Below are 16504 nucleotides of genomic sequence, written 5' to 3'. Positions count from 1 at the left end.
GAAGCAATTTATCAAAGGTTATGGTAGGTTCTCCATCACTGGCAGTTTTTAAAATCAAGACTGGATTTTTTTTTTAAATTTGCTTTTGGAGTTATTATGGGGAAGTTATATAGCCTCTGTTTCACAGAGAAGATGATTATAATGGTTCATCTATATTTTAAAGAGTTTCTTCCTGGTACTTTGTCCCCAAATATTCTGTGCATGCTGGTAAACACCTACCAATGCTTCTTTTATCATTTATTTCAGGGTTACTTAGAGGATTGTGGATACTGTATTTTGAAGGTCACACATAATGTAAGATTCCATACAGAGCAAGGTGTCTGAGTGCTACCCTCAGTCACTGAAATCCCAGTAAGCCTCTTCCTCCTTATGAACATGTATTTAAATAAAAACTCACAAGAAACTAAAATAACAAAGTACACTTGTCATCTTGGAACTTTAGATAGTGAACATCAGTACCCCCATGCTACAAGGATGGGAAAAAATGCTGAAAAATGCTTGGTTTTTTAATTGTATAGCACACATTCTTGCTCTCTCTCTTCCACCAAATTACACATTTCAACTTGGTTCCTAGTTTAGAAACATCAGAATTACTATATCATAAAAGACCAATGGACTCTTTATCCCATTGTCTTGTTTGAGTGTGAATTGCATCAATTGTTTTAGGGTAAGAATGTGCCTCAATGGTGAAAAACAGAGGGCTATCAATTATTCTGTGTTCTATTCTGAACCCTGATATTGAGAATAATATAGATCCTGTCCCACAAGGTAACATAGTTTAAGGCTTCATTAATTGGTATTTGTAAAGCACTTACAAAAACAGAGGGCTATCAATTATTCTGTGTTCTATTCTGAACCCTGATATTGAGAATAATATAGATCCTGTTCCACAAGGTAACATAGTTTAAGGCTTCATTAATTGGTATTTGTAAAGCACTTAAATATTTCCCTCCAATCAAGGAATCAAAGGACAAAAAATATTTTTGCAAGAAGGCAGTCATAAGAACTTAAGAAAGGCCATACTGGTTCAGACCAAAGGTTCGTCTTGCCTGTCTTCTGACAGTGGCCAATGCCAGGTGCTTCAGAGGGAATGAAGCAAACAGGTAATCTTCAAATGATCTATCCCAGTGTTTCTCAACCAGTGGTACGAGTACCCCTTGGGGTACTCAACAGAAGTTTGGGGGGTTACGTCAACATCTGAAATGTGGAGAAAACTGCATTTTTATTTTAAGTTTTATAGCACTTTATTATTGTACTTTTTACACCTAAAAATTTCATTGTCTGCGCAGCTACGATTAAGTTGTTTAAACAAATATGTTGCAGCGGTAGAAAAAAATTGTGTGTATCTGAAAACTGTAGGTACTGGGGGTACTTTTTTTAAAAAAAATTTATTAAAGGGAGTACTTTATAAGCTAGGGACACCATACCTGCCCAACCTGGCTAATAGCCACTGATGGACCTATCCCCATGAATGTATCTAGTTCTTTTTTTAACCCTCGTATAGTCTTGCATTAACAACATTGCCTGGCAAAAACTTCCCGAGTAACTGTGTGTTGTGTGAAGAAACACTTCCTATTGTTTTAAACTTACTGCCTACTTATGTCATTTCATGAGCCAAATGAAAATTTCTTTTGTTATGAGGAATAAAAACACTTATAAGTTTACTTTCTCCACACCAGTCATGATTTTATAGATCTATATCATATCCCCTATTAGTTCTCTCTTCCCCAAGCTGAAAATTCCCAGTGTTATTAATCTCCCCTCATAACCTGAAAATCAAAACCTGAACCTCCTATTATGCCTTGTAAAGTGTAACAAATGTGTTTGTATTAAATAAGACTCTTAAAAAATTGTAAAGATGAGGAATTTTATTTTTTTTTGCTGACATACTATGAGGCAAAACAAAATTGACACCATACAAAATAATTGTATAAAATATCATTCACATATTTTGTCAAGATTTACAGCATTTTTGAGCTTGTTACAGAACTTATGGGGGTGAAAAACACTATGCTAAATCTTTAGTATTAGTTTATATGTACAGTAGGAAACAAAAATGAGAAATAACGGTTAGTTTTTCATGAGTTTATTGCAAAAGTAGTGCAAACTATTTTACCTAGCAAGCTACAAAACAAACTTGAGAAAGGACCCACCTAAGCTTAAAACATGACAATAAATGCTCAATTTCACAGCATTAGAAGCTTCCTTCAATAGTTTCTTTTCTCAACAAAGGTAGTTCCCATCTGTGCATGTTTTATATTTTTATTTACTTGGAAAAAGAACTAGAAAACGCATCAATCTGAATAATCAGACTCGACCTACAAAATTCAAGTCAGGTTATATTTTGCTTTGAGTCACACGGGTGCAATTCCCTCTGAGATTTGCATGTGTGTGACAGAGTAAAACTGGGCCCAGCCTTTTAAATTACGTAATACTGTTTATTCATTAGCCCATGTTTAAAGACCAAAACGGCAGGGTTTTTCTCCCTACTTAACAGCTGCCCAACTTCTCATTCATGTTTGAGAAAAGAGTCAAGAAAGCAGCATGAGCAAAACAAAACAGAATGAATAAAGGATTAAGAACATGTATTGCCTGTTTTAGAAACATAGTATATTTTTCCTGAAATCTACTATGTAAAGCCTACTGCCCCACACCTATTGTACAATGCTGGGCAAACCTTACATTAACTACAGCGTTAGAAACAAGTAAGGATAGTACATCCTACAAAATGAACACAAACCATCTTTCTAAACTCTTTTGAGGGTCCCAAAAAGCAAAACAAGTAGCCAGTAATAATATACAAAACAAATAATAAAAGCAAACAAAATACTACATGAAAAAAGTTAAAGGAACAAAATGCAGCATATTCAGGCTTTTTTTTTTTTTTTTTTTTTTTTTGAGGTACCTATATAAATCTTACCTTCTGCCCAAAGTACTACTGTTTTGTTAAAAAACTGAAGTCCTTATCATGAGCCAATTGCAGGGCATACATTATTACTGAGAAAGTGCAACAATGCTGATAATTTATATGCAGCATATTAAAGGATGATTACGCTTTATAAAATATAGCTTAAGTATAGACCTGACGGAGCAATTTTATAAAAACATTTAAGAGGCATTTTTCCATTGTTCCGTCTCTCTGCAGCAAAAAGCCTTAGGAAACAGTTATAAAGTCTTAAAGTCCCGCTACTAAGGAATGTTGGTACTCTTACAACTTCCACATAGAACTTATTTTTTCAATATTAAAACTAAATACAATTTACAGTAAAGATTTCCACTCTGTATTGGTTACTAGTATTAAAGTTGAATTCTTCAAACTTCAAAAATGATAGTATATCACAACTTAAAATTTCTCCAAAAAGGATTTTTCTTAAGTAAAAAGGTTTAAGTAGTAGAAAAATGGGTACATAATTGTAAACTGTTAGATACAAAAATGGAAAACTCACTTTGACATTTTATTCCCTTACCTGTCATATACACAGACACACATCTCCTTTCATTTTTGTATTTGTGTATTACACACACACACACACACACACACACACAATCTTGTGCACAGTATGTACGTACATATATAGGATAGAGATGGATGGAAAGAAGAGTTTGGGAAGTATATATATTTGAAAACATCAAGTTATTGGATTTTTATTTCTGTTCACATTACAAGAATTCTGCTGTGACACTACATTTTATGATTTGAATCACTGAAAAATATATAATTTCAATTAAAAAACCTCTTTTCCAATTTTTAAAATTTGCTGTTAAAATTAAATTATTTTCTATTTGTAGTCAGGAGTCTGATGTTTGATTGTATGCATTGGGACACAACACAAAAAGGCACAAAAACCAAAACTCAAATATTTGTTGTTTCTAAACAATAAACCAAAAAATTTGGTTTGCAGAGTGCTCCCTCTTAAGAGGATCGTCATCACTTCATGTTTGGTCATTTTTGCCAATCTCATTGACTATTTGAATAAATAGCACCCAACTGTTTATATGAGGTAGATCCAAATTGGAGAGAAAGCTGGGTCCTCAACACTTTTTTTTTTTTGCCTATAATTAAAAAAAATGTTGTAAGGATTAAATGTCAGTCATAAGAAGTGAAAAATAATGGCACCCTCTGAAGAAAGCATAGAACTTGAGAGGAGGTTTATAAAAGTACATTTAAATATTGAATAATCCTTCTTCCACCATAAATAAATTTCAAATTAGGAAAAACAAATATGGTCAAGATTTTAGGATGGTGGCTTTCTGCCACAGAAATGCACAGGAGCCCAGTTTCTATAGAGCAACAGTGACAGCCAGTGCCTAGAAAGGTCAGTCACGGTATATATCACTATACAATTCCCTTTATTTCTTAGGTGCGAAACCATTTTTCTTTATCATCTCAGCTGTATAGATCACCTATCCTGTTCAATTAATGTTTTTGCATACTCTGACAATTAAATTGTTAAGGCTTAAAATGGCATCACCACCTAGCATCATGCAAGCATTTAATTAAGCATTCAAGATACATACAATGTATTTCAACTAAACAAGATCTATATGAAGCCTCAATTTATATATGAATGTATAATGCATAGTAGAGTGAAGTTTACACCAGTGTAGTAAATGGAAATTATACAATGCAGCTAATGTGTATAAATGTTTTTATAAGAGCCAATTTTAACAAAACAGCACCAGATGGTTTATATATTGCAAGCATAAGACTTCTTCACCCAGATGCAATGCCAAGTATAAATTGGTTAAAATACATTTAGTACCACTTGAAATGAGGCCCTTAATTGCTCAACTTCTTAAAAAAATAGTAAACTTTAAATGGCCATTAAAACATTTTGATTCAAGATATCATTTTTTTTATAATTCAGAAATAAAAAGGGAGCTTGTACAATCAAACTTTTGAGTGCATTATCGGTTCTTTCAGTTATTTTACAAACATTAAAAAAACTGTTTAAAATTAAGGGTTAAAACCCACAGTGGGTGTCAGTGAAATCTGAAGTGTACCAAAGGTAGGAAAGATCTGGATTTAAACAATACATTCTCTTTTCCTTCCCCCCCACCACCATGGTCAGTTAACCACTTTGTTGCACAGAAATTTGTAAGTGGTCTCAATCTGTGACCCAAATATTCAGCTGATGAAACTGAAGAAACTGTCAACTGAAGAAACTCCACTGAAGTTAATAGAGCTGTGTCTATTTGCTCCAGCACAAAATTTGTCCCTATTTTTTTGTAGAAAGCAGCCCCTTCTTTTAATAATTTTTAAAAGTATATTTACATCAGGAGACAGCAATTTGTCTAGTATAAATGGTAACATTTTTTAAGACAAAGCATAGGAGAAGTTGCCAACTATAGTGCTCCATTGTAATTAGCTTACATTTTACAATAAAGGGCTAGATTTAGTAAATGAAAAATATTTATTATAGATCAATTTTAAAAAGAGTTAAACATTTTCCTGTACACTATCATCCTTCCAATTAGTTTAAAACATGAAATCTGTATCTAAAAATGTAAAATGATCAAACAAAACTTTTTGAATGTGTTGCAAGTCCCATCACATAAATATGTAATGCAGAAGTTGGGTTTATTTAATTTAATCTGGTTTTAAGAAAGAGATATTCCTGGGCTAAACATTTCTGAAATCAGAGATATTAGTTGAAGCTACCAAATGACTGAGTTAGACAGGTGGTTATTTTTATTTCAAATAAAAAAATAAAATTACTATCTATATAGGAGAAAGGGAAAAACAGCTCAATCTTTCAATATACAGAAGTAGTCGTAAATAGTTTAATCATTGCTTGAATGTAAAGATGGGGAGACAAAAACAGGGCCAATCTGCTTTAAAAAATAAAAATAGTACAGGCTTGACTCTGACAACTGAAGTAAATGTGAATGATGCCATCAAGGTCAATGGGAGCTGGACACAAGTTGCAATAAAGATAATTTTGAATATATGTTCCCACACTAAGTTAGATCCTGCACCGTAAAACTCCTACTAAGTAAATGGGAGTTTTGGGTACACAAAAGGTGAAGGAACAAGGCCTCTTGTTTAGATATATTCACAAGTTTTTGAACCACTATAAACTACAATGAATGGAGGACAAAGCCATGGCAGCCTAAAAATAAGCCCCAAGCCAGTGATAGTTATGACAAGCATTAACATGCCATTTTTACACAGACCTGCAAGATTTGGGGATAATGTGGGTGCCAGGCCTAAGTACGGTATAATATTTCATCTTTAACTTTGCGTTTCTTAAATTTTTAATAGAATACACTAAGTCCAAGTAAACATTACATATACTTTTAAGTGGCAGCACAGCTTCGTGGAACAGATTTGAAAGGGGGGGGGGGGAAATCAAGAACACCCGAGTTCCTAATCTTGCTCTGTGCTTCAAATCTTTCTATGGGCACCTTCTTGGGATTTGGGATATTTAAGTAGTTTAAAGCTTCAAAGTTCTCAGCAAACATGAAATGCTAGGAAGAGCATGTATTTTACAAAACCCCAAACCTTCATGTCCAGATCATCTTGGTCATCCGTGAAACTTACACAGATGACATGGCCCCAAATGTTTCTGCAGGATTTTATGAAAGGATGGAGCATGCAAGAATACAATACAAAGAGCATGCAAGGAATGAGGGAAATGGTGGTAAGGCAAATCAAGTGTTTTTAAATAAGTAGACTTTCTTTAAAAAAGTGTACAAAGAATGCCTCTTTATTTTAACATGTCTAGTGTAATTAGGCAAAACAAAAAATTTTAAATAATTTTTTTAAATGTAGCAATTCATTTTAAGATCCATCTATAAATACAATAAGCAGTCAAATTAAAGAGAAATGTCTCCTTTAAAGATATTAAAATATATCCTGGGAATAGATATTAACAAAAGTCTGCATCTTGTGTTGTGGATTCACTTTTTTCAGGGAGTGGGATGTGGGGGTGGTGGTGGTAGGATTCTTGTATCCTTACAAATCTTCAAGTCCAGATCTCCCCAATTCCCTATATATAAGTCAGTCCCAATGCCTTGCAGTAGCAGCCATCACAAACCAATCACAATTATCTTTGTCAGTCTGTGAGGAAACTAGAGAGGTAAAATTCTAACATTCTTGTGCAATTGTCTGCCAAGCCTCCTTTCCTGTGCAACGGGCCTTGTGAAATTCATAGGATTGATAACTCAGGAATATATGCCGGGGGAGCTGTTCGAATGTATGCTTTTTGCCTCCAGACCGATTGCCCACCTACCCCAAGAGCTGTTTCTTTGGGGTTGGTCCCTTGTAGCTGGTTAGTAGAAGATACAAAGAGAACGAAAAGGGAACAACATGAATTCTCCCTTGCATAAATGCAGGATGAGAACAGTTTCCCCATCCAGTCCCCACACCTACAGTCTTTGGAGAATAGGCAGACAATGCAGTGGAGATTTTCTCTGTCATACAGATGTGTCTGTAAAAGACTCCTGCTTTTTAGTCTCCCTGGTTGGATAATTCTACAGCCAATTATCCAAAAGGTTAACAAATAATGCAACTGTTGTGTTATGAAGAGGGGCCCTGGGTGTATTATGCTTGCCAAATACACACAGTGGAGCACTCAGTGGCACCACTTCTCGCACCAGGATGGCATTAAGATTGCACAAGAATCTATAACATCAGATGTAGCGAAACAGCTTCTGAAATACTGCACATGGGCCAAATCCTATACTCCACTCTCACAGGGAATTTTGCCTGAATAAGTGTAGAGCAGAAACCAATCAGTCTCAAAGACTCTACCCATGAACTGCTGCTACTTGGTAAGCCTACTTTTTGAGATGTGAATCTATAAGCTGTCAGTCAATATACCGTAATTAAACTTTTTCATATTTAGACAGGTTTGTTTTTAAATATAGGAACACAAAGGAGTCTACCTCTCCCTGTCAAACACAACTTACACTAATATCCATGGGTGCCATGCCAAAGCATTTCAGGAAGAAGATACAAAAAAACAACAATCATTACTTCTCACTCGCCAGCTTCTGTAGCTTAAAAGAGCCACATTATTTTTAAACACTACATTTTAAAAAATGCTATAATACCAAGCTGATATTCTGTGAATAAGCAGATATAAATTTCTGACAACAAAGTGGTTAAATACAAAATAAGGAAGCTTATCTGGATTCATTGTAAACAAAATATGATGTATTGACACCGTTTTCTACAGTTCAGTTTCAGATCACTCAAAGCACCTTTTGTGTATGTGCACTTATTTTAAGATCTGAGGTGTGGCCAATGCCTTGCATGTTATTGAGAGAATATAGTCACAATGCAAACATATTCAAGACTTTTTTGTGTTTAAAATGTATATCCATGTCACTTGAAATATACTATCTTCAAGATCACAATCTTAAATTACCTAAAAGATATTAAAAATATTCTAATACATAGTTTTTGTCTCTGCTTCAAAATATATTTCAAGCACCTTCAATGCTACTTTCGATGAAAACACAATATATTTTTCAGCAAAACACAGAGTCAATGAACGACAACAACTTCTGCTTGGAAACTGCAGCGTGAAAGCACAACTACAATAAGCGCTTACTATTTTACCGTGGCATTCCTATTAACAAAAGTAAACATGAATGAAAATGAACATGCCAGACGTGAAAATCAGTTACCTCACTATTTCCAAAACTTTGATAAACAACATTCCATTAGCACCATCCCAACCTGCCCCCCTTAAAAATAAGTGGCAAACAGCTAGCAGTAATCACAGTATGGCACAAGTTCTCAAGACAGAAGCAAACAATTCATCTTATTTGGGAATATTCTGGCCTGTTTACAACAAACAATAGTTGCATTTCAAAAGCAAAAGTTAATCTGTGGAAGAATATAGGAGGTAGCTTTTAACTCCACCTTGTTGAGAACTAGAGAATGACAGGAAACCACCTTCTGTAGTGATTTGGCTAAGCTATTACATTTACTTTACCACTTCAGACAAAGGAATATGGAGATAAAACAGCTCAAGAACTTTAAATGTTATATAATGGATTACGTTATACCATCAAATACAAACTTTTGGGTTAAAAATGACTCACTTTGAGACTTTCCAACGTGCTATATATTACAGCCACAAAGCCTGAAGAACTGAGAGGAGAGATTTATGGACATACTGTGTATAAAACAGTAGCAGTGCTGTAGTTTTGGTCTCTCCAATCTCTAAGAATTAAAGAAGCAAAAAACCAATTAAAGAAAATCACTAGACTGATGGCTTTTTAATGTGGGTGACCAAGGTGGCAATTTGGTCGACCTGTTTCCTAAGTCACAGATCTTAAGAACTCCCCCTCCCCCCCCAAAAAAACAAAAAACCCTACAAATACCTATCAGAAATAATTCTGTACCAACAGGGGAATAGCCTAGATGCAACATTAGGCTTTTCCATCTCTAATTTTTATGATTGTATTAATACTACTTGTTCATTAGAATCTAATGCCAGAATCAAGTGCTGGAAGAAGCTAGAAAAAAATTGCATTACAGAGCTATGGTTATTAGCACAGATATTAGTGCTATTAATTATCTGACAGTGATATTAAAGATAAGCATCTAAATACTTCACAAATAATCTGAAGTTTGGTAACCTCAAAACATTTGTATATTTTGTGAAGTGTTGTGGGGGAAAAAAAAAACATGGAGATGATTGTTATGTAAATGAAGAGCAGAAAACCTGACTCCATATGGCAGAAAGCAAATCAGAAACTACTCTTTTCTGGATTTATCTAGCACATGCAAAATGAGAAAGTGTCATAACATGCAGCTCATTATTTAATACTGCAAACTGGGTGGTATCTCTAAAAATGCAAGTACAACAATGAATGTATTCAAAACATTTCAATGGTCTGCTATTCATAATACTATTTACAGTATTTTCAGTTACAGCAGATGCGAAGAAGTCTGTTACAGTAAAAGGGAAGTTTTAAAAAAAAATCAGTGCAATTATTTTCTGCTTAATTTTTTTTTAAAAAAAGATTGTAGGTATGCATTTAGAAGCAAGTTACCAAATAGAATAGAAAAATCAAAATATATTATCCTGTGTTAGAAACTGAGAAAGTCACACCAGATCTAACCACCAGTGATAATTAAATCAAAGAAGGTGTTACTTTTAGAAAATTTTCAAAATAGAAGAAAAAAAAAACTAGATTACAATTTGCATTGAGCGTAAAAACCTAGAGGACTTATTTACATTCTTTTTCTCATGTTTAAGAAATCTCTTCCATTATAAAAAGTCTTATGGCTTAGCTAAGCCCCCAGAAGCATTCTCTGGAATATATCAAATAGAGTAACATTTCCATATACATTCCCCAGTATGGATTCCAGTCCTGCATTTATAATTAGTGGACAACTCTGATGGACTTTAGTGTGAGTTGTGCACGAGTAAAAACTGCAGGAATGGCCTATTCTAGTCTTAAAATATGTCAGCATTATTAATCAGAAGGAAGGTAATTTATTAAACATGAACTGCAATCTATAGTATGTAACGGAAATTTTCAAGAAAAAAAAAGGTATTTTCTTGCTCTTTCTTTCATAGTCAATTAGATGTTTGCTAGTAACTTACTGAGAAGAAGCAATTTTCCAATGTGTGTGGTGCATGTCACTGTCTAACTTGTGGCATTTACTGCTGCAATCCATAAGCGCAAGAGAAAATTTAAATTATTCAGCAAATTGCAATTCACTTGTGATTACAATCTGATCCTAAGGGCACATACAAATTTCAATAAGGGCCTTAAGTGATGTAGGAGCTGCAGTTTCATTTTCAAAAATGAGTTGAGTATTTTGGAATCTAAATGACGAGGGCCAGATGTTAAAAGATACTTACATGTTGTGTTCAGTGATGCAATGCCTGAATTCCTTTAAAATCTGGGCTTAAGTGCTATTTTAAAAGTGATTTAAATCTTTATTATTAAAATGAAGGGTAAATTTTTGAAAGTGATTTACTAATAAAAGTATTTTTTTAATCAAGCCTGGTTTGGATTGGACTGCTCATTTAAATGATACAAAGGCTGCAAGATTTACTGAAATGTGATAATCAAACGTAAAACAATAAACATAAGCTAGCAAATTTGGGGTTAAATAATTGTGAAAGATACATTTGAGAGTAGGAATGGAGTGGGGTCAAGAACCGCCCCTCCCCCTTATGTTTACAAAGGGGGAATTTCTTTCAGCATAATTACCTGTAAAATTTGCAAGTAGGCTCTAACAGATTTTCTCTCACCTCCCTCCATGTGACTTGGGTAATTGACAAAAGCCACCTAAAGGTTTTTTCTCCTGACAGTTCTAGAAATATTTAAGTTAATATGAAAAGGTTTTGGAAAATAGATTACAAATGACTCCAATGATCTATGCCATAGTCAAAATACTTATTTCCTGGGATTAAAGAATTTCAGGCTGAATCAAGTAAAAACTATGAATTACTCATGCAAACTGACAAATATGCACCTACACATGGGCTAGGAAGGGAAGGGGAGGTGCAAGGACTGCACAGAACTCTCTCAAATAGTTAACCCAAAGAGGAGTACCCAGACGATAACTCCATCCCCTATCAACAATGGCTAGCAGAGCACAACCTCTCAACGGGTGACTCAACAGGTTTCCCAGGTATCCACAAGGCTCAGTGACTCCAAGCAACACAACTGGATGGGTGTAACGCTTCAAACAACAGAAGTACCTAAAAAGGTTCGACAGAGCCCAGGAGTAGTTTTTTAATTCGCTTTTTTAAAAATGGCTTTCATTGACTATTTTATCTTTGCTGGTTTTGTTTTGCACCTTTGAATAGCAGTATTTCTATTAGTTTCTGTTGTCTCTGCTTCAGTAGTGTTAATATTTAGTAAAAATAAGGCAGGAAGTACAAAGTTAAAGCTGACACTTAACTCATGCAATTGTTTATCCCTTTATCTTCTAACACCCCCCACCCCCAATGTAGGGCTTCACATCACAATTTCTAACATGTCCATCAATTGTTTTCAGCCTTTTACATACAAATAATTTTTACATGAAAATAATACTAGTAAAGGAACTGAGATTGACAGTTATAGAGTCTGGATCCTATTTTTCTATAAAACAGTACATTGTGAATGCACAATTGTTCCACATTGTTCAATCCAGATGTGGTTATGCTAACAAGGTCAGTTTACACCAAGGCTGCGTCTACACTGGCATGATTTTGCGCAAATACTTTTAACGGAAAAGGTTTTCCGTTAAAATTATTTGCTCAAGAGAACACCTACACTGGCATGTGCCATTTTAGCCATCGGGCTTTCTTGCGCAAGAAATTAACGTTGCCGGTCTACACTGGCCTCTAGCGCAAGAATACTTGAGCAAGAGGGCTTATCCCTGAGCAGGAGCGTCAGGATATTTGCACAAGAAGCACTGATTTTGTACATTACGACGTCAGTGTTCTTGTGCAAATACTCGCGGCCAGTGTCGACAGGCGGCAAGATTTTGCACAAAAGCATCTTGCCAATGTAGACACAGCCCAAATGTTCGACCAATATATAAAATATCATTGCCATAATTGGTGCATATGTAGCTCAGAGCAGAACCACTTGAGCAGAATCAGGCCTGCCTGTGGTTGCCTAGCAACTGGAATTAGACAATTTTTGCACAGGCCAATGAATGTTGAGAGTAAGTACTTTTGGTTACTGCTGACCTGAGTTAAATGTGAACTAATGACTTAATGATTGGGATTATTGGTCTTACATAAGTGGGTCATGTGTCACAATCCTAAGCTTCAGATACACAATATTTTGTAACCTCTTAATTTGTGGGGAGACTATTGTGTGTGAATTTATACATGTTTACCCAAGATATTACTGTCTTTGCGGCTGGAATAAACTGAAAGGGATAAAAGGTGCATTGTTTATTTGACTGGAGCTGTTTTGGTCTATACATGTTGTTTATATTAATCTTTATAAAAAGCAGTTATGCACACAGAGTGCCTACTTTTCAAAGTGCATTGTCCATTAAAAGACTTTTCCTAAAAATATTTAAATGTATTAAATTATATGATGGACTAATTCACTGTATATTTCATTAGGGGAAAAAAATCAAAGCCATTTTTAAACTTAATGTACTCTAGCTAATATATCTACACAGTCAACTCCTCATTCCCACCAGACTGACAATCATCCCTCGGGGTCGGGGGAGGTTGTGTTTTTATTACATTCAAGGGAATCACACACAACTCCCATTCATGCTAATAGGACATAGAGGCAACAGACATACTTGGTGGCATGTCTGCAGAGTCCCCCCAGCAATCTTCTGCACCTATGCCTTTTGGATATTTGGAGTGTATATTGGGGGTCTTTGGGGTGGGGGCTTCTAGAGCTGTGCACAGAGCCACTAGACCAGAACACTCATGTTTGGGAAGCAGTGCCAAAAGAATAGGCACCATAACCCTTTGATTTACCTTTGAATTTAGGATGTGGGATTGAGGTGGATTCTTGATGTGCCTGGTCAAGAAAATAATTTACTCCAGGTTTGTGCAGCAGGAAAGAGGAAAATAAGATGAGGCGGATCGTCCTAAGCACCTAACTATAACGAATAGCAAGAACCACCAACGGATTTTTAAAAATGGCTCTTTTTTAACTTAATAAGGAATAACTATAATTGTCTGATATTGTGCCAAAATTCAAGCCAGCAATGACTTTCTACACTGCTTAAATACTACAGAGAAAAGTGCAACACACCCATCATGGAAAAGCTACTGCAAATCAGCTAACTTTGTTTTAGTGGAGACTTTTGTAACCTGTTTAGTAGTTACAAAGAACTGCATTTTTTTTTAAGCTAGCAGTGTAATCAGGAGTAACTCTGGATTTACACAACTATAAATAAGAACACATTCTGGGCTCACTTATTTAAACAGCAAGACAGGAATAATAAACTACCATGATATATATGACTGACTCATCCATTAATAGAATTTACTTTGTTGCTTCTACCAAATGACATGAACAGCAGCATGTTGTGCTACAAGGTACAGACCTGAACTTGTATACAAAATTATACACCTAAACCTTTCAAGCAGCAAAATTGGGCATTTTCGAGTTTACTCAAAAGCAAAACAGTTCTCGACTGTACAAAATATGGCACTGACGCTAAATTCTGGATGACACTGTTTGCCCATCTTGATGGCTAGAGGTAAATGTGCTTGCAACAGTGGCTAAATGGCTGCTAGAGGAAGGGGAAAAAGAGAGTGCTGAATGAAACAAGTGAAGATGCATTTTTAAAAAATGTACATGCTTAAAATGCACTTGATTTAGCATATAAGAACATTAAACTGAATCAAATCAACATAATCAACTCTTGGGATTCCCCCCCTTCTAAAATTGTTTATGGTGTCAAAATTAGTGCAATGGTTTATACATGTATTGTGATTTATAGGAACCCAGTGTGCAAACTAACTGAAGCATATATGTCTAATAATTACCAGTTTTAATTAATGCTTCTAAGAGAATGGCTAAAATTTCACTCATACAATTGACCTATGTATAACAAAGAATTTCACTTTCTTCCACAAGTAAATTTCAATAATTTCCTAAGAGTTATCTTTACTGCATAGATTCTATTCAATATACCTAGCTAAACTATGACTAGTGATCCATTCTCCTCGATTTGAACGGCTGCTCCATCAATAATCAAAAAATAAATAAAATAGATTTGTTTTGTGCTTGAATGTATGGAGAATGTTGGTTTCACAGTGTGCATCTCTGAATGTACAGGTGAAACCTGCCATGTTGTATGCATGCTGAAAAAGTCTTTCCAGAAATTACAAGCTATGCAATATACACTGTATGTATCTCTGACCTCTGTCAAATCCAACTCAATTGCATATTCTTGCACTTGAATAATAAAATAATAAAATAATAATAATAATAATAATATCATCATCTCCATGATAAGGTTTGAATGTCTAAAAATCCAACGCTTTCTTGATATGTTAACAGAAATATGAGCATTCCTTAGTAAATAAAATAAATAATAGCATTTAGTCTATCACATTAATACTGTGAAACATATAAAATTTACAAAAATTCAAACATAACAAATGAAGAAGGATTGTACTGTATTTATCATCACAGACCCGTATTCTTAAGAAACTTTGGAAAGTAAGTGTCACAGTCCTATAGGACAAATTCTATAAGTAGCTGTCAGTATGATTTAAAAAATAAAAGTTTAAAAAAATTTAAATGGCACAGTTCCTTTTTGCCAATTTTAACTGGACCTATTAAAGGTTCAGATAAAAGTTAATTTTTTCTGAAATTATTTCATAATTCAGTCTATGAAAAACATCTTTAAATGCAGCACAATAAAAGACATTCAAGAACAAATTTCAGAAAATACATTTGCTCTTAGACACATACAGAATAATCCTGTGAGACAGCAGAGGACCAGAATTATCATTATCTTTCTGCACTTTTAAAATAAAACTTTTGTAAATGCACCCAGAATGAGCAAGGCTTCATAAATAACCAAGTAGTGCTTTTTCTTTTCTTTCTTTGTATTAAAAGCAAGCTCACAGCATATGAGCCCATCAAATTTGATGTGAATAAGGTATTTCCAAATTATTAAAACAAAAATAAATTGAATCGCCAACTACATGAAAAAGTTTTGTTTTTAGCCCTGAGATCACAGCTTTTGATTTAACTACAAAATATGGGTCTGTTTTCTGACAAGCAGCTTAGAGATTTGGCAAACCACATTTCCAACAACGGTGGGGTTTTGTACAGGTCTGCAGTTCATAATCAAGTCTGAAATTCTGGACGGAAGGCTCTCTCGCAAATGGAAAAAACTAATAAAATAAAGATGCATCACTCATTGCTGGCTGTCACTGTAGCTCGGGCAACTGTTGGTCTAAGTGCAGCTGGTCTCGCGTGAATCCAACTCTACTGAATCGCTAAACATTAAAACATGTCAAGCAAAGTACATAGTACGTAACGTGTCCTGATGAACTTGGACTGCTTTAGCAAGTGCTTGATGATCTCTGCCATTACTTTGACCAGAAGTGTGGCTTCCTTCAGCACTAAGATGGGGAAAAGAAAAGAGAAGTCCTATTTAATCTGCTTCTCCTAAAATAGGCTATATTATTTTCATATAAAGCAATTCTTTTGAACATTGACTCATTCTCTAAGCACCATTATTGGACTATTTAAGGAGCAAAACTGACTGAGATCTGGAAAAGTGGAGCTTAGTTTTGCTCTCCCTGATGGAGGTCAGGTGCTGCTGTTCTTAGCTACTGAGTAAGAGGACCAATGGAAGGACCACTTCTGCAACATTCCACAACACCCCTTAAAACATAGTCTAATTCATGAGAATACTTACAGGTATACTATTAAAAAAACCCAGTGAACCAGAAGCATATTCCTTCTATCTCGTAAAGTTGTATTATAAACATTCTTCTTCTTCAGATACTGTAACGCCGTGGAAGCCAAATTTGCCCATGAACTGCTTGGAGACAATGTCACGGAGCCCCGATTTAAAAAGTCCGACTCT

General features: G+C 34.9%; 1 protein-coding gene across 3 annotated transcripts in view; it reads right to left on the bottom strand.

Moving 5' to 3' along the window:
* Window positions 1-1850: 1850 nt before the first annotated feature.
* The window catches only part of AGO2 (argonaute RISC catalytic component 2), an 89584-nt gene continuing 74930 nt past the window's right edge, over window positions 1851-16504 (bottom strand). For all 3 annotated transcript variants that reach the window (XM_075920066.1, XM_075920067.1, XM_075920068.1), the window contains exon 19: window positions 1851-16034. In XM_075920066.1, coding sequence (XP_075776181.1) covers window positions 15926-16034 — 109 coding nt within the window. In that variant the 3' untranslated portion in view covers window positions 1851-15925. The remainder of the gene's footprint in view (window positions 16035-16504) is intronic.

This window comes from Pelodiscus sinensis, chromosome 2 (assembly GCF_049634645.1).
Source record: "Pelodiscus sinensis isolate JC-2024 chromosome 2, ASM4963464v1, whole genome shotgun sequence".
Lineage (NCBI taxonomy): Eukaryota > Metazoa > Chordata > Testudines > Trionychidae > Pelodiscus > Pelodiscus sinensis.
This window is presented reverse-complemented; position numbering and strand designations above follow the sequence as displayed.